Source organism: Hippopotamus amphibius, chromosome 7 (genome assembly GCF_030028045.1).
Source record: "Hippopotamus amphibius kiboko isolate mHipAmp2 chromosome 7, mHipAmp2.hap2, whole genome shotgun sequence".
Classification (NCBI taxonomy): Eukaryota; Metazoa; Chordata; class Mammalia; order Artiodactyla; family Hippopotamidae; genus Hippopotamus; species Hippopotamus amphibius.
The window spans coordinates 50,448,621-50,472,816 of record NC_080192.1 but is presented as its reverse complement, the minus strand read 5'-3'; the positions used below and the strand labels follow the sequence as shown (position 1 = coordinate 50,472,816).

The window sequence follows — 24,196 nt, the reverse complement described above, 5'->3', positions numbered from 1 at the left end:
CATGCCTGCGGTGGGATATTACAGCATAAACGGTAGAATAGCCAATGTTACTTAAACTCCCTGTTGAAAGCAAGAGGAAGACTCTGTGAAACTTTGAGGAAGGAAAAAGCGGTCTAACAATATTTCATGAGGAAAGCCCACGCACAAAAAAGGCTGTCAAACTAAATAGCAGTTTGGAGAAAGGTCAAGCCTCGTAAAGAAAAAACAATTTGATTCCGCTTCATTCTCTCTTGTTTTTCTGTTGTTGGTATCTAGGTTCGTCTTTTTCCAGTTATCATTTCAGACGTGCCCGTGTGACTGTTTAACGTCGGTAAAAGTTGGGAGGAACATGTGCCAAATGTTCAGCGCGGTTGTCTTCCGCTGAGCGGGGCTATGAGTGATTATTTTCTTGTTCCGACTTTTCTGGGCTTTCCAAGTGCTCCTCAAGAAACAAGATAAAGCGTAATAACTCTGTAAGAAGACCTCCTGACGGATCACCTCCTATCCATCCAGGCCAGGCCGAGGGCCGACGGACGCTCCATCAGCTCCGCGCTGGTCTCTCTCCAGCTCTCCCGGTTCGCTGGGCCTCTGCAGTTACGTCGCACAGCCAGAGGAACGAAAGGGCTGTTGAGAAATGAAAGCCACCCAGCAGGGAGAAGCCGTGGCCGGGCGCGTCCGCGCCGGGCCGGGCCGGGCCGGGCGCCCGCCGGGGCCTCTCCGGGGAGCGGCGCTGTGCGTCACGGGGGCCCGCCCCCGGCGCGGCCCGAGCTCCGCGCGTGCGGCCGTTCTAGCAGCCGTCGTGGAAGCAGGATTTCCGCGGTTGGGCAACGGCTCCGCGCGGCCGCGGAGAGGCCCAGGCGCCGCATCCCTCCCCGGCCCGGCCCGGCCCGGCCCCTGCCCTCCGGCGACCCGGCTATGGCCTGGGCGGCGGGGAGCGGCGGGACCCGCGGCGCGCTCTCGGCGCGCACGCTGCTCTTCGACCTGCCGCCCGCGCTGCTGGGGGAGTTCTGCGCGGTCCTGGACAGCTGCGACGGCGCGCTCGGCTGGCGCGGCCTGGGTGAGTGCGGCCGCGGCGGCGCGGGCGGCGGGGGGCGGCGGGGGGCGGCGGGGCAGCGCGCGCAGGCTCCGTGCGGCGGGCCGGCTCCGCGCGCGCCGGGATTGCGCGGCCCGCGGGGGTTGCGGCTGCAAGCCTGCCCTGTCCTCGCTCGCACTGCGAGCCGCGCGGAGACGCCCCAGACCCACCCCAGAGCTCCCCTTCGTCCCGGAAACTTCGGATAAGGTGTAACTGAGCGGAGCCTTGGGGAAACGAGCTCCCCGCGTGAAACCGTCGAATGTTTCTCCACGATTCTTGCCTTGCTTGGTTCGGAATATTGTAAATAAGAGACGCCTGTGGGATGTCTTCTTGTCATTGTAAAATGACCCCCCCCAGAATATAATTTTCGCATGAAGACATGTTTATACCTTTAAATTATTTATCCTGTGGTGTTTTCATTGCGCTCCCCTTAATTACGTTTTAAGGTGAGATGCTAAAGTGAAACATTTGTAATGAACGTGGCTCCCAGTTTTCTTAATTAAATATATCTCGCTTATTTACTCAATTTGATGGAATAAAGGTGTAGGCCAGAGAGTGGCTTTTTAACTTAATCTAGAAAATTGGCTCCAAGACCGTATTTCATGCAGACTTTGGAAAGTTGAGCCTGTTGGAAGTGTCGAATGTAATCAGAAATAATTCAGACAAAAATCTGTAAGTACATGCGTTTATGGCTACTCCATGATGTCGCATTTAATGTTAGTTGAAAACAAACACGAATATGTCGAAGCAGCCTAGCCTTAATTCTCTGAAATAGCTATTATTCTTACCAAAGATAGCAGAAGACAAGGAGGAAAAAAGTTTATTTTTGATGAACAGTATGGTCACACTTGCTGGAATGTGGCATTGGGTTTCTAGTTGTATAAAGATTGTTTATGTATTATAAGCTCTGTAATTTTGTATTATACCTTAAGTAAAAATCAGAAAACTCTAATTTCTGGAAAGCACAGACATTTCCAATATGCATTTGAGAGAGAAGATCCCTTCCACACCAGATTTTGTTGAAATGGTTGATGGCGTGGCAGTTTCTGCACACATTGGTTTCCTAGAGTTACTGAGTTTGTGAGAAAAATGTAGTTCAGTCCATGGTTAGGGAATAGGCTGAGTAGATATCATAAATGTGTGAAGTAGGTTGGTGTAGACTATAAAAATGAAGATACGTCTTATCTAAAATGGACAGTTAGTACTCAGCCCCGTGGGGGTCACTGCTCCTTTTCAGGAAGTTCAGCTCGGTGTTGCTGAATCTTTTCTCTCCCCTCCCCCCCATCCCTCCCTCCCCAGCTCTTACTCAGCGTTGAAATTAAGATGTTGATCCATTACATTCATTACCTGGGTTGTTTCATAAACCCTTACAATGCCCCTGTCAGGCAGGTGCTTTTATCATCATCAGTGTTTGAACGGGTGAGGAAACTGTGGGGCAGATTGGTTTAGTAACTGGCCCAAGTTGACAGCTGGGAAGTGCAAAGAGAGGACTTGAAGCAGATTATACAGGAAGGATAAAGTATGTGAGAACTCTGTACCATCTTCTGAGTTTTTCTGTAAATTTAAAACTATTTTAAACAATAAAGTATATTTAAAATAAAATAAAAACCACACAGACTCAGGAGTCTGACAATCTACGCTTCCCTCCATGACTTGCTCAGGATACAAGTACTACTGTGTTGTTTCAGCTGCATCTCACAGCCTTCCTAAAGTATAGCCATTTCTGCCATGAAAGAACCATTCAGTGAACCATTTCAAACACGCAGCCCCATTTTCCTAATGGTGGAAATGAATGAGGACCACCGAAATGAGAACAAGCAAAGGCTATTTATTCAAAGCAAGTGAGTCAGCCCCCATGGCTTGCATTTGAATGAGACGCAAAGGCAAGCAGAGCACTGGAAAAGCTTTATAGATGAAAAAGAGAGGGCTTCCGGTATGCCCTGATTGGAGGTTGTTGGCATGGGGAAGCTGTACACAGACCAACTAGAAGTGGGGCATTCTGTTTAATTGTGGGTACATATTTGGCTTTCTCCATTTGGACCTATGTTGGAATCAGGGGCAAAAATTAGGAAAGCTATCAGCTATTAATGAAGCCTTGGCCATTTTGGGCCAGTTGTTATAAGGGTTATTGTTTGGTTTTCTGAACTAGTTGATACAGATAGTAGTTTGACTTCCTAGACTGGTTACTCTAGATAGAACATTGGCTTCCTGGGCTGGTTGATGCATGTTGTGGGTCAGAGTTCTGTTTGTATATGTATGAGGGTGAGTCAAAAATTATCCGCACTTTGGCTGCAGACTGTAGAAGTTTTCATATAATAGGAGTGTGAATAGTTTTTGACTCACCCTCATATCTGGCCATTTGTCCCTTTATATGTTTGTTCTCTTGTAGGGAAGGAATCTAAACTGTTTACTCCTTCATACTCCAGCTATAATCCATGGTGCAGGGGGTTGTGCCCTTTCTGATTGGACCAGAGCTCTGAAAGGAGACCTGGAATGGACCAGTTGCTTCACAAACTGTTGGCTCAGCAGAGAGGGAAGGCTGGTTTCGTTCCAAATGGTTAAGGGCAACTGCCTGAGTTAATAGGCTGAGTTTCCCCACTGGCACAGTGAAAGGAATAAAGGAGGGAAAGAGTTGCAGGGAGGGAAAAGTTGACCTTAGAGGGCAGAGGGGAGAATGTTGGAGGACTGAATCAAGGAGACAGGTTCTTTTATGCTCAGGACAGCTGAAAGCCTGAAGATACAGAGGGTCCGAAATTCCATATAGAAAGCAACTGTAATGGAAATAGGCAAAAGAAGAGAAAAGCAGTAGAGACGATTAGCCAAACTAAGTGTTGGTTTTCTCTTGAGCTGATCATGATTCTTGATGATGGTGACTATCAAGCTGTGTTTACAAAGGCAGTTCCAACAAAGGCAGATCATACGGCGTCCTATACGATATGATCAGGTGGACCAGATGTTAACAAACAGGAGTCAGCTGTGCAGTCTCTTAAAGCTACAAATGCCCAGCTGCCCCCCGCCGCCCGCCCCCCAGAGCTGTTGATTCAGGATGTCTGGGTCAAGGGTCCAGCCTCTTTCCGTTTTTGCCAAGCCCCACGGCTGAATCTGATGCACAGCCTGTTTGGGGAGCCATTTGCTTAGGCCGAATTCTCTTCTTTAATAGCATTTGTAATGTAACAGTTACTTTACTGTAGACTTTCACTACTCCCCTTAATTCTGTCTTTAAACACATTCTACATATTAATCATTAAATCACTTTTATTTTATTGTAATTGAAAATAGTGTTATCGCAAGATAATATGTTCTCTGGTTGATGTTGATAATTTCATGGCTTTGTAATGAAAGTAGAAACCCAATGTAGAAAATGCCATTCATTTTATACTACCTCAAAGACATGATAACGTATATGCAGAGCCTCTGGTGACAGCTGATTTCATCACATTACCTTGAACTACTATTTAAATTGTTTGGAGCAGCTCACACTGTAAAACCTCTCGGGTATCAATATAATGAGAGAGAAACCCTTCTTACAGATACTATATAATAGGTTGTATTCAATTTTCTTCCTCTCAAAAAAGGAAAGAAAATTATCATAGAAATTATTATTAATACTTTAAAACAGATTAAATGTAAAATCACATTAAATGTGCATTTGAATATTTAATAACGATTTAGAACAATAAAAATAATACTAATAATTGCCACCATCTATTGAGTGCTTACTATTTGCCAGACACTCTGTGGAAGCACTTTACGTGAATTATCTTATTATCACAACTCTATGAGACAGGTACTCTTTTTTTTTAATGAATTTATGTTATTTTAATTAAAAAAATTTTTTTTGGCTGTGTTGGATCTTTGTTGCTGCATATGGGCTTTCTCTAGTTGCTGCGAGCAGGGACTACTCTGTTGTGGTGCACGGGGTTCTCATTGCAGTGGCTTCTCTTGTTGCAGAGCACAGGTTCTAGGGGCTCAGGTTTCAATAGTTGTAGCACGCAGGCCCTAGGGCACACGGGTTCAATAGTTATGGAGTGCAGGCTCAGTAGTTGTGGCTCATGGGCTTAGTTGCTCCTCGGCATGTGGGATCTTCCTGGACCAGGAATCGAACCCGTGTCCCCTGCATTGGCAGGCGGATTCTAACCACTGTGCCACCAGGGAAGTCCCCAGGTACTCTTCTTATTTCCATTTTATAGATAGGAAAACTGACTCAGAGAATTTAGGTAAGTACTTCAAATCATAGTCTAGTAGACTGCAGACTAGGATTCTAACCAGATTGTCAGACACCAGAGTATGTTGTTGTTTGTCTTTAGTTTTAAGTAGACTTCATTGCTTAGAACAGTTTTAAATTTACAGAAAATTTAGAAGGTAGTACAAAAGAGTCCTCATATACTGTATCCTTCCCATATACTCTGTACCCAGTTTCCCCTGTTATTAACATCTTACATTAGTATGGTACATTTGTTACAATAATGATACATTATTATTAAATACAGTTCATACTTTATTCAGATTTCCTCCATTTTTACCTAAACTCCCTTCTGTCTTCCAGGATCCCACCCAAGATATCATATTACATTTAGTTATCATGTATTCTTTGGCTGCTTTTGTCTGTGATGGTTTCTGACTTTTCTAGTTTTTGATGACCTTGACCGTTTTAAGGAGTACTGGTCGCTACTGATCAGTGCTGCTCTACTGTTTTGTAGAATGTCTCCCAATTGAGATTTGTCTGATGTTTTTCTCATGACTAGACGGAGGTTGTGAATTTGGGGGAGGCAGACCACAGCAGGTAGAGTGCCATTTTCATTACATGGTAACAGGTGAACACACTGTCTACATGACTAATTACTGTTGACGTTAACCCTGGCTGGAAGAGGGTCAGGTTTCCACACTGTGAAATCAGTCCCCCCCCATCCCCCCCCGCTCTTTCGATATTATGCTCTTTGGAAGGAAATCACAGTGTGTGGCCCCCACTTAAGGAGCAGAGAGTTAGGCTTGGCCTCCCTGAAAGTGGAGTAGAACTCATGTTCTTTTGGCCACCATGTCATTTCTCACATCTTACAATGTTCTGTCTAGGTCAAACTTCTGCTCTTAAGTTACCGCCCCTTTCTCTGTTCTCCTTTATAGTAAAATTCCTCCAAAGGGCTGTTTAACCTCCAGTTTCTCCATTCTCCCTTGAACCTGCTCCAGTCAGGGCTTTACCTCCCACCCCACTGTTCCATTGAAATGCCTCTTGTCCAGAGTCACCGTGGCTAAATCCAATGGTCAGTTCTCAGTCTTCATCTTATTTGACACAGCTGATCTGTACTTTCTCCTGAAAGCTTTACTTTACTTCTAGAACATTACACTCTCTTTATTTTCTTCTTTTCTTACAGAGTCCTCGTTCTCTTTCTGATCTCTTAGAATGCCTCTGGGATTAGGCCGCAGACCTCTTCTGTTCTGTTTATCTGCTCTACGCACTATATTGTCAGTGCCATCTCTGTGCTAATAATTCCCAGATTTCTGGCTGGGTCTCTCTCTTGAACATCAGCACCGTCCACCTATTTGCCTACTTGACAGACATCTCCAACATAACAGTCCAGATGTGCTCCCCTCCCCCAGAGTTCTTCCCCGACTCAGTTAATGGCACCCCCATTCTTCATTTGTTCAGGCCAAAATTATTAGTCTCCTGTGACTTCTTGCTTTCTCTCACAGACCACATCCTGTCTCTCAGTAAGTGCTGTTGACTCTGCCTTGAGGATCTATCTAATAATATAATCACTTCTTATCACTGCCACCACAGCCATTCTTGTTCAAATCACCGTCAGATTCCACCTGAATAATTTCAGCAGCCTCCTAACTGGGCTCCTTGCTGCTGCCCTGCCCGCGTCGAGTTTCCAGTGTTTAACATGTGAAGCATCTTATACCGTTATCCTATTCAGAACCCTCCAGCAGCTTCCCATCTCACAGTAAACACCAAAGCCCTGCATTGCTTTTCACACTTCCTTCTTCTTATTTGTTCAACTCCAGATAAATTGGCAGAATCTTAGACAAGGTAGTATACTAGATACAATGTCATGGTCCCTGTAAGGATGTTCCAATTTGACATAGGCAACAGAGCAATAGAGATGCTATAAAGTTTAACCAGGGAAGGAAGTATGGGAAAATAGTACCGATCATTACCTGGGTGTGGAATGGCATAGCTTCTGAGTTCCAGACTGAAACACTGGTGTTGAGGGTGAACTGTTCTTCAGTTATCTCCCAGAAGTCATTAATGTTAGATCCTTACCTGGGTCTGGGATTGAGAGAGCAGGAAAGATGGAAGGATCCCTGAAAAATCATGCGTAGGCCTTCCCATTTATGAAATATGAGTCCTTCTCAGGCAGTGGGTAAAAAGTACACATAAGCCTAAGTATGGACAAGTATTATTTCTTGTAAAATGTATGAGCTAGTGGGTGTTAATGCTGTGGTCTGGTAAAAGGAATTGAGCTAAATTACGCTTTTGAGTTTTGTTTTACTTTTTTTCGAATTAAAAATCTTTTCAATCTTAAAGTTTTTTTTTTAATTGCCTAATTTGTGGGGGGAAAAAAGAGAAAGGTATTTTTTCCTTTTCCCATTTTGTTATCTCAAAACAAACTTTGCAAGAATGCAGACCATTTCCTAGGGGTTTTGGCATGTGGTTATATGCAAATACAAAGATTCCAAATAGGGTATGTTGCGTTATTCTAAAAAACCCCTTCAGAGACATATTTGCATGTGGAGAGTGATTTCTGCAGCTGAATTCCCCAGCGGTTAGCACTCCTAGATAGTCCTGCCCTCTCGAAACAGAGCCCTGTGAATCTTTGAGCATTGAATGATTATTAAGCCATCAGTATCTTCAGGTTAATTTATTTCTGGACTTCTTAGGTCGACTTTTTTGGCTTATATTATGCCAAGATGCCTTTCAAACACAAACTTTGCCTTCCAAAAAATGATTTTAAACAGATTTTTAAACTACAGCATATTTTTCCCAGTTTATCTTTTCATTTAGAATGCTCTACACTTTCACAACACAACAGTCATTGGGAAGTTCACTCTTCATTTAGGACTGTTAATAAAGTCTTATGTTCTGGAAGGAACAAGTAGGGAAGGATTAGAGAAAACTTTGCATGTTGAAGAATATAACAGGAATTAAGAGTTTGCATTCCTGTTGCATCATATTGAAGCTCTTGTTTTATAGAATTTGATCTAAATGAATGCTACATTTTATGAATGCTAAGAATACCCTTTCAGTGGTGTTTCTATTCCCGATGCATCATCATTGGAGAACAGCTGTTAAGATTGTACTGTGAATCACCAGTTGGGGAGAGAGAAGACATTTCATTTCCAGTCCTGGAAGCAGCCCATGCTTTCAGGGTCCATTTTCACGGAGCTGGGTCAGTGTCAACACTGTCAGCTGTTTACTATTGGAAACGCGCCTTTGATCTAGCTTTCCTTAGACTTAGTGCAAACTCAGAAACCCTTGCCCCGGGTCAGTGTTAGGGAACAGTAAAATCCTCAGCTCATTTGGCATCTGTTCATTCACCCTCCAGCTACATCTCAGAGATGTACTCAAGGGAATCATGGCCTGTTGCACTTTTAAAAAGGAAATTCAGAAATTAAGAAGAAGAAAAATGGGGACTAGAATTTTGTGGGAAATCTGACATCCCCTGGAACTTAAAAAGTTAACTCCAGATTTCCTTAGTAGTTATAAACTATTCCTTTCCCACTATGAGGATTGTGAACCATAAAAGGTGTGTACCTTTTTATGAGCAAATACTGTGTGTGAGACTCCTGCTGACATGGCCACCAGATGGATCTTCCAAAAACTAAAGCTTCCATCTTTGCGTCACCTTCTCAGAAGTCTTAGGTTGGTCCCATTTACTTTCAGGACAAAATTTTAAGTTATGCTGACAACCAAGGGCCTCTGTCTGTCATTCAGCAAATATGTGTTGAACGTCTACTGTGTGCTAAGCACATTCCTGTGCGGGTAACACGGAGACTTCATGGAGCTTGTTCACCTTTTCTTTAACTTGAACCCTCTGCTCTAAGCATGCTGGTCTCCTCTTTGCCCCCTCATGCCCTTTTCTTCATGTCTGGAACAGTTCTCCATCTGACAGGCTCTTCTCTCTTCCTTCATCCAACTGAAACCTTGCCCCCAGTCCCCTGCTGTTGCAGAGTCAGCTGATGTCCCAGCACCTCGTGCTCCTTCCCTGGCTGTGTTAGCCCACGTGGGCATCTTCTTTTTTTCTTTTTTTTTAAATTAATTTATGTCTTGGCTGTGTTGGGTCTTCGTTGCTGCACGGGCTTTCTTTAGTTGCGATGAGTGGAGGCTCCGCTTGGTTGTGCTGCTCATTGCCGTGGCTTCTCTTGTTGCGGAGCACGGGCTCTAGGTGCGTGGGCTTCAGTAGTTGTGGTACATGGGCTCAATAGTTGTGGCTCACGGCCTCTAGAGTGCAGGCTTAATTGTTGTGGTGCACGGGCTTAGTTGCTCCATGGCATGTGGGATCTTCCCAGAGCAGGGATCAAACCTGTGTCCCCTGCATTGGCAGGCGGATTCTTAATCACTGCGCCACCTAGGAATTCCCGGCATCTTCTTTCTTCACCCCTGTTGGATTATGTGCGTGTCTTATCTCACAGAGTCAAAGTGGAAAGGGAACTGTTCTATTAAGGAAAAAAGAAAGTCCTGCTGTATGTTATAACATATGTGTTATAACAATTTATAATTAACATATAAATTGTTAATTTATATGGTACATTATGCCTCTATAAATGGTAGCCAGTTGATTTACTAATAGGCAAAGTAGAAATCTAAATTTTCCCTTTGCTGAAACTTGGTATTTAGCATTCCTTTATTGGAATGTTAATTTGGAGACTGGAAAGTGTTTTAAAGACTGGAGGTGTTTTAAAGTCAGTGCTTATATAATGAGCAGGCCAGTGAAGGGCAACCACATTTAGTGTCTGTTTTGGGAGGGACTGTTTGTCAGAGGACATTAACTGATGAGAAGTTTGAGGTTGCTCAGTGAGGCTGTGACTTGTCTGGTATTGTACCATAGCTTGGTGACAGATATGTCGCTAAACCCACATGTTCCTACATGTGTCCAGGGGGCCACAGTGATGTCTGGACTGATGACTTTCCTCGTTGGAAGACAGTATAGTCTATGGGGCTCAGAGTTCCTTCTTTTGTCTTGTTTTCCAGTCAGAACTCGAGTGATTTTTTTTTTTCTCCCCAGAGTAGTATACCCTATCCAGCTCTTCCTTGAGAATTGGCCTCTCTTTAGAAATACTCATCATTTTAAACTTGGCTCAGGTTCCAGAAACCACCCCTCTAGGAAGCTGTCCATGGTGCCCCATCTTTAGTTAGGGACCCTTCTTCACGCTCCACTCACACTTGCAGTGTGCAGTTACTACACTGCTGCACACAGTAGTAGATGCTCAACAAATGTCTGAATTACACTGATTTACAGTATTTCTTCCAAGAGCTTTTAGAAAGAGTTAAAGTGTTCATAAAAATGTGCCTCAACCAAATAGGCAGATGACATCATCCAAAAATACATTGAAGTAGAATTAGCGTGCTTCTTGCCAAATATTTTTGCTTCAGAGTTTCCCTTCTATTTTTTTTTTTAGTGATACGCTGTCTAAAACATATATTGGCATTTGGATAGTCCTTGCCTCTTCATGAGATATCATCTCTTTAAAGAGATGTAAAAGGAAGATATTCTTGCCAGAACTTAAAATATGGAAGAAGGGCAAAGACATTCCAACTTAATGAAATTACGCATTTTGTAGTAACTTTTTTTGCCCTACAGCCTAAGCAGGCATTCAGATTGAACATTTCAAGTTTATCTTCCCTTGTTTGACATGTACTCACAAGAGCTGACACTTCCTTTCACTCTTTTCGGGTACAAGATGTGACTGAAATAACAAAACATTCAAGATAAAAAAACTTTGTGTGTATTAGGTTAGACTAAGTTATACTGCAGTTAAAAAAAAAAAAGAAAGCAAAACACCCAAATCTCAGTGGTTAACATAACAGAAGCTTACTTTTTGCTTGTGGGAAGAGCACTGAGAGTCCAGGGCAGCTCATCTCCATGTGGTGGTCCAGCATCTTGGAGCACCCCCATCTTGACATGTGCTTCTTTCATTGCTGTGGCAGGGATGGGAGCCAGGTGAATGGCACCCTGGCTCTTCAGTGTTTCTGGCTGGAAGAGACACATAGGCATAATCAACCTAGAGCAGGAAAATATCATCCTCTCTAATAGGGTAGAGGACTAGAAATATTGGCGGGCATTAGCAGTGTCTACCAAGTTCATTTTTTGCTCTGAAAGAGGGGCAATAATGATATCATATTGTGATCTTTTTCAACTTTCAGGATTTACTTTTAGTCTCAGCAGGAATGTAAAACTTAAGGAAATTGAATAGGCCAGCAAACCCTTGTAGGACTGAAAATGTGGGGGCAAGAGATGCCGTATTAAACAGAAGACAGTTGCCTTCTGATGTCTTGATTCAAATACTATAACTGGTGTAGTAGTTCCTTAAGCAATTTTTAAAACCTGTGGAGTCTGAAAGAGACTGAACAAAAGATAGTTCTCTAGGGCTTATTGCTCTTCTCAGCGCTGAGAACCTGTTCATGTTATAAAAGGACATCAGTCTTTGGAGAACATCATTTGTGAATAAGTGAGTCCTTCAATGAGGTTACATTGATTACTGCTGGAGGGCAGTTTCCAAATTGGTGTGAGGGAGAGGAGGCTGATTCCCACATCCAGTTATGGTGATGTGTCGGGAATCCCCACCACCACTCTCAGGTGACAAATGGATTTTGATCTATAGATCTGTATTTGGCTTCCTGAATTTTTAAGATTCTCTGGAGGGTAAAGGTATGAGGGGATGCTACCATCACCATCACCAGCCCTAAAACACATTGTTAATTAATTTCAGTACTCAAAATGGCTGGACTAATCTGGGCGTACTGTCCCGGGGACAAAAAAAGCTACCCTTTCCATCTGTCATTTGCTTACTTTCTCCCTCCTTTGCCTTAATATACACTTTAAAATTTGGAAGTTATGTAAAAAGGCCGTATAACTTTTTACCTGAAGAACGCTATTATCTCAGGGTACCATAGAAAGTCATCTACTAAATCAACTCTACTCCAATAAGAATTTTTTTAAAAGTCATATACTTTCAGTACAGCTTTAAGATATTTATATGGGACCCTAAATAAGTCATATATACTGTTTTCAAGTAATTAAAATCCTATTATCCCAGTAGAACATTTCCCTGATCCTACCCAGATAATAACTTTTAATTGCTCAAAAATGTTCAGCAAGTCAGTCTAGAACAAAAATGTGAAAAACCATTTCATAAAAGTTTCAGCAAATGAACCTGACTATATTATCAATGAGTAACCGCACTGAAGAGAATGAGAAGGAAAAGAACTAACCAAAGTAAACTTGGAAAACAGGATCTTCCCAGAATACTCTTAGGCTGAGGACAAAAACAAGTGTACACAAATGCTGTAATTTGATTAGTTAGTGTATTCCTCACAGGGATGTGAGTTAGCCATTCTGAAAGTACTTTAAGTACATAATAGAACTGAACATACAAGTAAATATATTGTAGACAATGAGAGCAAAGTTTCTTACTGTGTGAGAATGAAGTTATATAAGTGAGAAAGGACTAAAATGTGCTGTATAGTAGTGACTTGGATCAAAGGTATCAGTTGAAAATCATGGTTTTTCATATGTGTACAGATAGAGAAATACAGATGCATGCGTGAGAACACATACATATATTTCTCCGCTCCGTCTGCTTGAAGGACCTGGCAGCAGTGAGCACATAGAGCATCTAAGTTCTTGCTTTTTATTATTTGTTTATTTATTATATATTTTATTTATTTAATTTATTTATTTATCGGCTGTGTTGGGTCTTCGTTGTTGCACATGGGCTTTCTCTAGTTGTGGCAAGCGAGGGCTACTCTTCGTTGTGGTGAGCAGGCTCCTCATTGAGGTGGTTTCTCTTGTTGCAGAGCATGGGCTCTAGGCACATGGGCTTCAGTAGTTGTGGCACATGGCCTCAGTAGTTGTGGCTCATGGCTCTAGAGAGCAGGCTCAATAGTTGTGACGCACGGGCTTAGTTGCTCCATGGCATGAGGGATCTTCCCAGAGCAGGGCACAAACCCGTGTCCCCTGTATTGGCAGGCAGATTCTTAACCACTGCGCCACCTAGGAAGTCCAAGCTACTGCTTTTTAAACACCATTATCCAATAAAAGGAATCAGGACTCCTTGGAAAAGTAACTATATCAAGGGCTGGGGTTGGGGAAATACAAAATGAGCCTAGAGCATCTTGTATAGCCAGAGAAATAAGAAAGTGTTCCCAAAATGATAGGGCTTGTCAAAAGAATACAGAAGCCAGCCTGAATGGACAAAGCTGGAGCAATTTTAGCAATAAAATAATGATAGTATTGGATTTTAACCTGTAGAATTAAATAAATATCCATGAGTCCACACTGATATAAATAAATTACTTACCTGAATAATTGGGGAATAAGAGATAACACTTTCTTACAGAAGAATTGCAGTTAATGAACATAGAAAGGAAAGGGGAAATAGAAAAACACCATTAAGCAAACCCCATAGTAATAATTATGATAAACAAGAACTATTGATAGATGCAAATATTTGTAGGCAAAATCTGAGAAGCAGGGTATTTCCATAGTCTCAAGGTATCTCCCCCCCCAACATGGTTATTAGTTAAAAATAATTAATAATAATTTTATAATGGAAAAACCTGCAGACATCACCTTAACCAAGGGATCAAGATTAGCATCACCAGTGATAAGACATGGATATCATGAACCTCTTGATATTATGCACCAAGAAGAATACAACAACATTTCTGTCCTGAAAGAAAAAACTGAGGAGCATCAGATTGGTGGAGATTAAGGAGAAAGAACAAGAAATTGCAATGTGACACACTGGATAGGATCTTAGAGCAGAAAAAGACATGGTGAAAAACAGGTGAAATTAGAATAAGGTCTACAGTTTGGTAATCACTGGGTCTGATCTTTGTACTGTGGTTATGGAAGATGTTAACATTAGAGGAAGCTGGGTGAGGAGTACATGCTAAAATTAGTTCAAAATAAAAATATAAATAAAATGCAACAAAACATATACAAAAAACCAGGGATTCCAAAATAAGTAAACTGTTCTTGTGTTCTTCCTATTACAATTTCCACAGCGGAGCGACTTTCAAGCAGCTGGCTGGATGTTCGTCACATTGAAAAATATGTGGACCAGGGTAAAAGTGGAACAAGAGAATTACTTTGGTCCTGGGCACAGAAAAACAAGACTATTGGTGACCTTTTACAGATTCTCCAGGAGATGGGGCATCATCGAGCTATCCATTTAATTGAAAATTATGGTAAGCATTGATTCCAACAGTGTGGCTCTTAGTCTATTTTATATGAATTGTAACTTGTAAATATTGTATTTTATCCAAGACATTGACTGGTCATGCTATATGTCAGTGGTTTCTTTCCTGTGGCTTTTATCTGAAGGGGGGTTTGCAGCTTCATATTTTTGTGTGTGACACTTTCTTTTCTTATTGCCTAATTTATACAACACATTCCTTTCCACCACTTTATAGTTTTTTTTTTTAAATATTAGAAGCAACGCTTCTTCAAATGTTTCATTCTCAGTTAAGAGAATCAGCTCTGTGTCCAGAACTCTGAAACTCTGAGTCATAAGCATGATTAGAACCACAATATGAGTAAAATATAAATAATTCTATAATTTGTTTTACCATGTAATTAGAAGTTAAAAATAATTGGATTCCTCCCCTCCCCCTGCCCCCGTATTTTAGTGCAAATGATACCTCCAGAATAACTCTGGGATTTCTCTATTATCTTTACTGCTGTTTTTATGCCACGACTTCTAAATCTGCCTTACCTTTTTACTGTCCATTTCACAGTGGCCTGATTCTTCCCTCTCTTTGTCTTCTCTTTCTGATGCTGTGTCATGCATTACATTTATAGTAACCTGAGAAGTAAAGCTCATGAAGTGTTTTCTGTTTATTCCTTGTCAATAAAATAATCTTCTAGTGTCACCTGTTCTGTTTCTTCCACTTTAGATTCACTGACTTCAACAAGAATGATCTTGAGTGATCTTGGGTCATATGTTATGGATTCAGAGCTCTTAGGTTGGAAACTCCTTTAAGTCAGCAGCTTTATTCTTTGGCTTTTTCATCCGGGCATATTTTTGCACATATGGTCTTTGATAATATACTTAGTCCACTCAGGTTTGCACACAAGAAGAAATCCTGAGAGATTTGTACCAGAAAACTGTAGCTTCAGATTGACTTTTACAAATTTTTCATGTTAGTAAGGTATTAGGGCTTCCTAGGTGGCACAGTGGTTAAGAACCTGCCTGCCAATGCAGGGGACATGTGTTCGACCCTGCTCCAGGAAGATCCCACATGCTGCGGAGCAACTAAGCCTGTGCGCCACAACTGTTGAGCCTGGGCTTTAGAGCCCGTGAGCCACAACTGTTGAGCCCATGTGCTACAACTACTGAAGCCCATGTGCCTAGAGCCTGTGCTCTGCAACAAGAGAAGCCACGGTAATGAGGAGCCCGTGCACCACAACAAAGAGTAGCCCCCACTCACCGCAACTAAAGAAAGCCCGCGCACAGCAAAAAAGACCCAACACTGCCAATTAAATAAATAAATAAATAAATAAATAAATAAATAAATTTATTTATTTAAAAAAATAAGATATTAGACAGGGACTTCCCTGGTGGCGCTGTGGTTAAGAATCCGCCTGCCAACAGGGGACACGGGTTTGAGCCCTGGTCCAGGAAGATCCCACATGCTGCGGAGCAATAAAGTCCATGCGCCACAACTACTGAGCCTGCACTGTAGAGCCCATGAGCCACAACTACTGAGCTCGTGTGCCACAACTACTGAAGCCCGCGTGCCAAGAGCCTGTGCTCTGCAATGAGAAGCCACCACAATGAGAAGCCCACGCACCACAAGAAAGAGTAGCCCCCACTCACCACAACTAGAGAAAACCCGTGTGCAGCAAAGAAGACCCAATGCAAACATAAATAAATAAATACATTTTAAAAAATGAGGTATTAGTTCTCAATAGACTTCCACCATGATATTATCTGTATAACTTGGTTAATCCCTTTTTTCTATTGCACACTATATATTTACTTAGGTTTTTTTTAGTATTTGTTTATTATTTATATATTTATTTATCTTGGGTGTGCTGGGTCTTAGTTGGGGCATATGGGATCTTCACTGCAGCGTACTGGATCTTTAGTTGTGGCATGTGGACTTGTTAGTTGCAGCATGCAGACTTCTTAGCTGTGGCATACAGGCTTCTTAGCTGCGGCATGAGGATTCTTAGTTCTGGCATGTGGGATCTAGTTCCCCAACCAGGGATGGAACCCAGGCCCCCAGCCTTAGGAGCATGGAGTCTTAGCCACTGGACCACCAGGGAAGTCCCTTCACATATCGCATTTAGCATGTATATGTCAGTGATCAGCAGTTGTCTTTTAGTTTTTTGTTTGTTTTGTTTTTTACATTTATTTATTTATTGGCTGTGTTGGGTCTTCGTTGCTGCACACAGGCTTTCTCTAGTTGCAGAGAGTGGGGGCTGCTCATTGTGGTGGCTTCTCTTGTTGCAGAGCATGGGCTCTAGGTGCACAGGCTTCAGTAGTTGTGGCACACAGCCTCAGTAGTTGTGGCTCATGGGCTTAGTTGCTCCACGGCATGTGGGATCTTCCTGGAGCAGGGATTGATCCCCTGTACCCTGCATTGGCAGGCGGATTCTTAACCACTGTGCCACCTAGGAAGTCCCTGTCTTTTAGTTTTGACATGAAATCTCAGCTTTCTGCTGGCTTCTTAGGAGAGCCATTTTGAATCTTCCATTCTTTATGACAGTGAAGTATCGTCTCTCTTTTTATGTGCAACAAAAGGACAATGGCTTTTAGTGCCCTTGCAGTCCCCAAACTTCAAATTTTATTCTACACAACACCTTATTGTTATTTCTTTTTCTTGCCTAATTGCCTTGGCTGGAACCTGTAGTATAATGTTGAATAGAAGTGGCAAGACCAGACATTCTTTCCTCATTGCTGATCTAAGGGGAAAACAAACATTCAGTCTTTCACCATTACATATGATGTTCACTGTAAGTTTTTCACAGATGCCCTTTACCAAATTAAGGAAATTCTCTTCTCTCCCTAGTTTTAACATGATAGGTTATTGGATTTTATGAGTTTTGTTCCTGTTATTAATGTGGTATATTACATTGATTTATTTTCAGATATTAAGCTAACCTTGAATTTCTTGGGTGAATCCCACTTGGTCATTGGTATCTCATCTTTCTTATATGTTTCTGGATTTGGTTTCCTAATATTTTGATGAGGATGTTTGCATTTATATTCTTAAGGGATATTGGTCTATAGTTTTCTTGCGCTGTTTTGTGTGGCGTTGATACTAGGATAATATTGGCCTCAAAGAAAGATTTGGGAGTTGTCTCCTCCTCTTCTATTTTGGAAAATTTGTGAAGAACTAGCCTTAAATCTTCTTTAAATGTTTGGTAAAATTCACCTGTGAAGCCATTTGAGCCTGGGCTTTTCTTTATGGGAAGTCTTTTTTTTTTTTTTTTTTTTAATTAATTTTTTTTTGGGGGGGGTACACCAAGTTCAATCATCTGTTTTTATACACATATCCTCGTATTCTATGGGAAGTCTTAAAATATTAATTAAATCTCTTCCCTTGTTACAGATCTTTTCAGGTTGTTTATTTCTTCTTGAATTAGTTTTGGTAGTTTGTGTCTTTCTGGGAATCTATCCATATCATTTGTCTAGTTTTTTGACAAATAGTTCTTCACAGTATTCCCTTATAATTCTTCTTATTTCTGTTAGGTCAGTAGTTATGTCTTTTGCTCTTAATTTTAGTCATTTGAGTTTTCTTTCTTTCTTGGTCAATTTAACAAAAAGATTGTCAACTTTGTTTATATTTTCAAAAAACCAACTTCGGTTTCATTGATTTTTCTCTTCTGTTTTTCAATTTTGTTCCTCTGTTTCATTTATTTCCACTACAGTCTTAATTCTTCCTTCCTTCTGCTTCTTTTGGTTTAGTTTTCTCTTCTTTTTTAGTTCCTCAAGGCAAAATTTAGGCTATTTATTTGAAATTTTTCTACTCTATAAAGGTGGGCGTTAATAGCAGTAAATTTCCCTTTAAGCACTGCTTTTGATGCATGCCATAAGTTTTGGCATGTTGTGTTTTTGTTTTCATTCATCGCAAAGTATTTTCTAATTTCCCTTGTGATTTCTGCTTTGACATATTGGTTACTTATGAGTTTGGTGTTTAGTTTTCATGTACTTGTCAATTTCAGAAAAAAAATTCCTTTTATTTATTTCTACTTTAATTCCATGTGGTCAGAGAATATGCTTTGTATGATTTCATCCTTCCAAATTTATTGAGGCTCACTTTATTGCCTAACATGTGATCTATTCTGGAGAATGTTCAATGTACACTTGCAAAGTATGAGTATATTCTTCTATTTTGGGTGGAATGTTCTATAGATGTCTAATTGGTTTATAGTTTTGTTCAAGGAGGTTTGTTATTAATTGTATTTTGTTGCTAGTCTTCTAAGCAAAACAATCTAGGCAACATTAGAATACAATCTAAGAAAAACTAGAAGGTGAAATGAAACTTTTCTAAAGTTTGAATCAAAATGTCAGAAGTAACAGCAAAATATTGCAGGGTTTTAATTTTTTATAGGAAGCTACATAGACTTCCTTAGTTCAGACAGAACCATAACAGACAGAAGTAATAGTCTTCAATTTAAGGAGCATTTGTGGTTGATCTCTCTCTCCCTCTCTCACACACACACACACACACACACTCGCCCCTCTAATGCTTTATAGCCCAAGATGGGATAAAAAGTAAACTAACCCAAAGAGAGATAATCGCATAATTGTAAAAAGTTTGAATATATGTACAAAAAACTGATAACATTGATTTTGCCTGTCAGTTCTCTCCTTCATACTTTAATATTTTTAATGATGTCTAACAGTAATTTAAGCTAGGTGCTCATGGACTTCCCTGGTACTCCAGTGGTTAAGATTCTGAGCTTCCATTACAGGGGGCATGGGTTTGATCCCTGGTCAGGGAACTAAGATCCCACATGCTTTATGGCCAAAAATTAAAACAGCAAAAACACAAACAAGGAAAAGAAAATAGGTGGTCATGTTTTAAGTGAACAAAGGTATATTTGTATGTTTGATCATTAGAAATCTCTTTCATATGTGGAAATTTGTAACCATTCAATGGGAATGAAACTGAGCTTTAGAAATGAACCTTACTAGTAAGATATTTATTTTCACAGTATAAGAAAGAAAAAAAAATGTTTGTTAGGGACATGACATTTTTTTGCATCCAGCTCCCCTTATTTCTCTTTCAGGAGCAGTCTTGAATCCTTCAGAGCAGAGTTATCAGGGAAGAGGATTTCCAAACATGTTATCCAAGGTAGAGTGTGTATGCATGGATAATGACCTTGAACCCTGTTGCATCTATAGTTGAGCGTAAGGAATGACGTTATCAGGCAGAAAAATGCTGTATTTGCAGGTACTTTTTTAAAGCCAGGAAAGCTTTAGCTCTCATTCTTCTTCATTTATTTGGGGATTCAAGAAATTGGAGATTTGTAAACATTTGAAGAATTAAGAGCTTTCTCCTCTCAGAGATACATCTTAGAACTTTTAAGAGAACTATGAGTTACGCATTTGTCTTACCTCAGCTTTTAGTTTTCCTGTTTCTAGTTGGCGTTTTGCATGTTACTGTTTTTATTAAAGCAAATTAAGTGATCATTTTTACAGCAATAGAAGTCATTTAAAATTGACTATAACTGACTATGACTTTGATACTTGAGTTTTTGCCATTGGTATGGAAGCCATAAATACTTCATATATATGGCAGTGAAAACTGTTGAATAAAATAACTTTGCATTCTACTAGCTTTCCTCTAAATTAGATTCCACCCTGTTGCGCTGTATAGTCCCAGGGGGAGCTTTGGATTTCTGTTGAGGTTCTATTCTTTCTAGACTTATGAAATTGAATTATATTTTAATATGTATTTCTTCTCTTAGGAAACAGCCAATGTCACAGTGGATAATGTTCTTATTCCTGAACGTAATGAAAAAGGTAATAAAAAGAAAACTTTTCTTTAAATCATACTTTCCTTTAAGTGAATTCATGAATTCTTTTAAATGAAATTTAGAAATATCCAATAAACATAATAACTATTCATTAATATGCAGATTCAGGATAAATTTTTCATAAATATCAAAATATTCTCAATTTTGACTGACACATAGTTCTGATGGATGATATATTATTGTTATAAATTCATTGGTCAATGAAGAGTGTAATTGTGGTCTCAGGAGAATTTCATGACATTTGCTTTTTTTTTAATTTACTTCTTTATTGGCTGTGTTGGGTCTTCATTGCTGCACATGGGCTCACAGGCTATAGAGCGCAGGCTCAGTAGTTGTGGCACTCGGGCCTAGTTGCTCTGTGGCATGTGGGATCTTCCTGGAGCAGGGATCGAATCCATGTCCCCTGCATTGGCAGGCAGATTCTTAACTGCTGCGCCACCTAGGAAGTCCCAACGTGTGCTATTTTTATGTGTCATAGGAAGACATTTAAAAATTATCTTGGGTTTTGTATAGTTTTAGAAATTTTCATACCCTCATAGAGAAGTCTTTAGAGGTGATTGTAGAGCAGTGCTGAAGGTCACTATGAAAATCAGTTTCCACACTAACTTTCCTACTTTAATAGCAGGGAGAATAATTTACTTTCATCTGGGAATCATTCTGATAAACTTTAGTGGCTATTTAAGGCTGCCTTGCCTAATCTTCACCACTAGATCTGATGCTTCTTTGGTTCAAAAGAGAATTAGAAAAGTTTAGCAAAAAGGTCTGAACCAAACACTAAATGTGTAAATATAGCCAAAATTGGTCTCTAAAGGATTTAGCCAGGCTTTTCCCTTTGAATTTGTATTTGATTACCTTTGAAATGTTTCTTCCCAATCTCTACTTTAGATGACTTTTTTAAAAAGCTAAAGCATCTTCCTAATTTACTCTGAGAAAGTAAGTTAGCCATTTAAAGGATTTGGCTCATGAAAAATGTTTCTACCAGTCATGCTTGGAGAATAATATTTAATCATATCAAGATTTCCACTTCTATAATTTTTTTTTTTTTTTTTTACTGGTTTTAGGTTCATAGTGGGTCAGCAGTAATCTGTTGATCTAATGACAAAGGAAACAGTCTTGGAAAAGTTTCCCCAGCTAAGTTGTCTGGCTGAGCTCTTTGGAGAGGTGATAGAATCACAGTCTTTTGTTTGAATATCTAAAAAGCCATTTGCTCTGTGGGGTGGTGGGAGCCAGGCCCAAGTAAATACACAGAGAGCACATGGTGGGCTTCAGTTTTGGCTCCTTGGCCCTTCTCTACGGACTTTTCACTGGGCTCTGATTTGTTTCTAATAGGGAAGTCTCGGTTCTTTGTAATGATGGTTGATTCTTAAAAAGAGAAAAGGTAACTTATCTTTTCCCTGCTTTCCTTCCTAAGGAGTATTGCGTAAAGCCTCCATCAGCTTTCACAACGTCATAGAAGGAACCAAGAATTTCCACAGAGACTTTTTAATTGGAGAAGGGGAAATTTTTGAGGTATACAGAGCGGAAATCCAAAACCGAACATATGCCATTAAATTATTGAAACAGGTATGGAAAGAATTACTATCACAGAATATCGATTCCATTTATTTGCTCATATTTCATAGTAAAATGTGTCATTTTTCATCAACATTGAAAGGAGGTGTACTTGAAAATAAAATTTCATAAATGGAAATAAGATATATGACCTCAGGTGACTGGAGAAATGACTGAGAAATGAATGCCTGTCTTGCAGGAATGTGGAAGTTAAACCCTTCCCCTCCCCAGATGTACGGTCTGAGAAAGACTTTTCTGAAAAGCCTTGTTAGGCCCATTGGGACTTTGCTTAAGATGGTCAGATTGTGCTGGTCTGCTCCAGTTTTCCTGGCTTTCTAGGATGGGCAGTGCCCTCTCCAGGCAGCTTCACAGGCTAAGCCACAGACTGATATTTGGTGCTACTTTATAAATTGTCTTCAATCACAATCCAGGAGAGGGGGAAAGAGGAGACTTCAAGTAGGAGCAGCAAGGCAACAGCAGGAGGTTCGAATGAGCTGAGTACAGCCAGGAAAGCAGAAAGGGTATTGGGAAGCCTACTCGGGAGTCAGGAGGAGATAGGTCTGCACAGGCACACCCAAAAAGCTGCTTTTCATTGTTGGTCAACAGCCAATAAACATTTACTAAACTTCTCTTATGGGCTGCCTGCTGGGTGGAGATGAATACAGCATAGTTGCGTCCTCCAGGAGTCCCCAGTGTTATGGGGAAAACAGGTAAAAAAAAAGATTACGTTGCACTGTGATAAGTACTTTAGCAGAAACTTGCCTGAAAGGTCATGGGAGCACATAGAAGGGTAGCCAGAGGATGGGCTGGCGCCTCCAGCATCCGCAAGAGTGCCTGGCACAGAGTAACCACTCAATAAACATTTCTGCAGTAAACAAATGGAGACGTGGATGAAAGGAAGTGACCTTTCAGCTGGATTTTGAAGGATAAGGAGAATTTTGCCAGGCAGCGAGGGAAGTACTTTCTGGATGGAAGCCGTAGCAGGTGCGCAGGCCTAGAGGCACATGCATGAACGCTTGCACCCTACTCATGAAGACCAGATCAGCTGGTGTAGAGGTTCGTGTGAAAGGGTGGGAATGTAGTGGCAGCAGATGATATTGGAAAGATAGGTTAAGTCCACGGATGGTTTCTAAGTGGGAGAGTGGAAGGACTAGATTTGTGTTTTGAAATATCCCTTTGATTACAGGTCAGATGATGGACTGGAAGTTGGCAGGGGCATTGGAAGAAAGACGGGAGGAATTAGGAGGTCGAAAGACCTGGTAGAGGGATATTTCAGATGTGTAAACTGAAATGGATAGGACTGAAACCTGTATTCTCCCGTTTCATATTAGAATCACCCAGGAGGCTTTTTAAAAACTGAGCTGTGCAGCATCTGGTTAGGTCAGAGTAGTGGCGGTGGTGGCAGGCATCCCCAGGTGGTTCCGATGTGTGCCGCGTGTTGATAGCCGCTCCGAGCCGGGCAGAGGCAGTGGGGATGGCAAGGGAGCGTGCTGTGTCTGAAAGATGACGGGAAATGAAGGAAATCTAGAGATCTGTTAGAGCTGGGGAAATAGGAGACAAGGAGGGATCTGAGGTGCTTCTAGTTTTGCAGCTTATTACAGGGCCTTTTTAAAAAAGATTATTAACCCAATTTGTCCATTTCCTCAAATTGCATTTGCCCCACTGATTCTAGATAGACATCTCAAGATTCCTGAGAAGATGAAGGTCTAATGAAGAAGTGAAACAATCTATTGGTATTACCACTCAACAAAAAGAATGTGGTTCCTCTAGAGATGGCCTAACTGAAGACTGCTTCTTGAGACCCGTGGGTCCCTGGCCCTATGTGTACATTCTCTTCTGGTTGAGCCCCAGGGCCTCCTCCCCAAAGACTCTGTGTGTCTACTTTCCTCTTCTCTCCACAGATGCCACCAACCCACACTTCCTCTTGGGAGTTTTCTTTCCAAGGATCTAGCTTCAGAAAGGGATGTCTTTGCCCTTTCTGTCCCAAAGACAATGATCATTTCCTCAATTGCTTCCGACCCCTCCTGGATGGTTTTGGTGACCCTCCTCTGTATAGCGATGATAGCACTATCTCATAGTCTCTATTTCTTCATCTGCCTCTCCCAGTGGACTGGCTGGTTTTCTTTAAGGAGCTCTTATTTGTCTTTGTATCCCAGTGCCTTATTAGAGAGCCTGGCCTATAGTAGTCGCTCAATACATGTTCATTGGGTGAACTGAGTGAAGCACATAGGCTGTTTTCATGAATTTAGTTGCTATTCACTATTAGTAAAAAGATAGGAGGTAACAAAGTTACCCAAGACCTAGAGATTGTACCAAGTCCTACACACACATACATACACACGTCAGGAAAAATGAGCTAATTTAATGAAGCCTTAGC

General features: G+C 41.0%; 1 protein-coding gene across 1 annotated transcript in view; it reads left to right on the top strand.

The window, feature by feature from the left end:
• Positions 1-572: 572 nt before the first annotated feature.
• Positions 573-24,196, top strand: part of IRAK3 (interleukin 1 receptor associated kinase 3) — a 46,527-nt gene continuing 22,903 nt past the window's right edge. Inside the window, exons 1-5 of the mRNA XM_057741015.1 lie at positions 573-1,036; positions 14,280-14,462; positions 19,519-19,583; positions 20,200-20,254; positions 21,680-21,831. Of these exons, the coding sequence (XP_057596998.1) occupies positions 895-1,036; positions 14,280-14,462; positions 19,519-19,583; positions 20,200-20,254; positions 21,680-21,831 (597 nt within the window). The 5' untranslated portion in view covers positions 573-894. The remainder of the gene's footprint in view (positions 1,037-14,279; positions 14,463-19,518; positions 19,584-20,199; positions 20,255-21,679; positions 21,832-24,196) is intronic.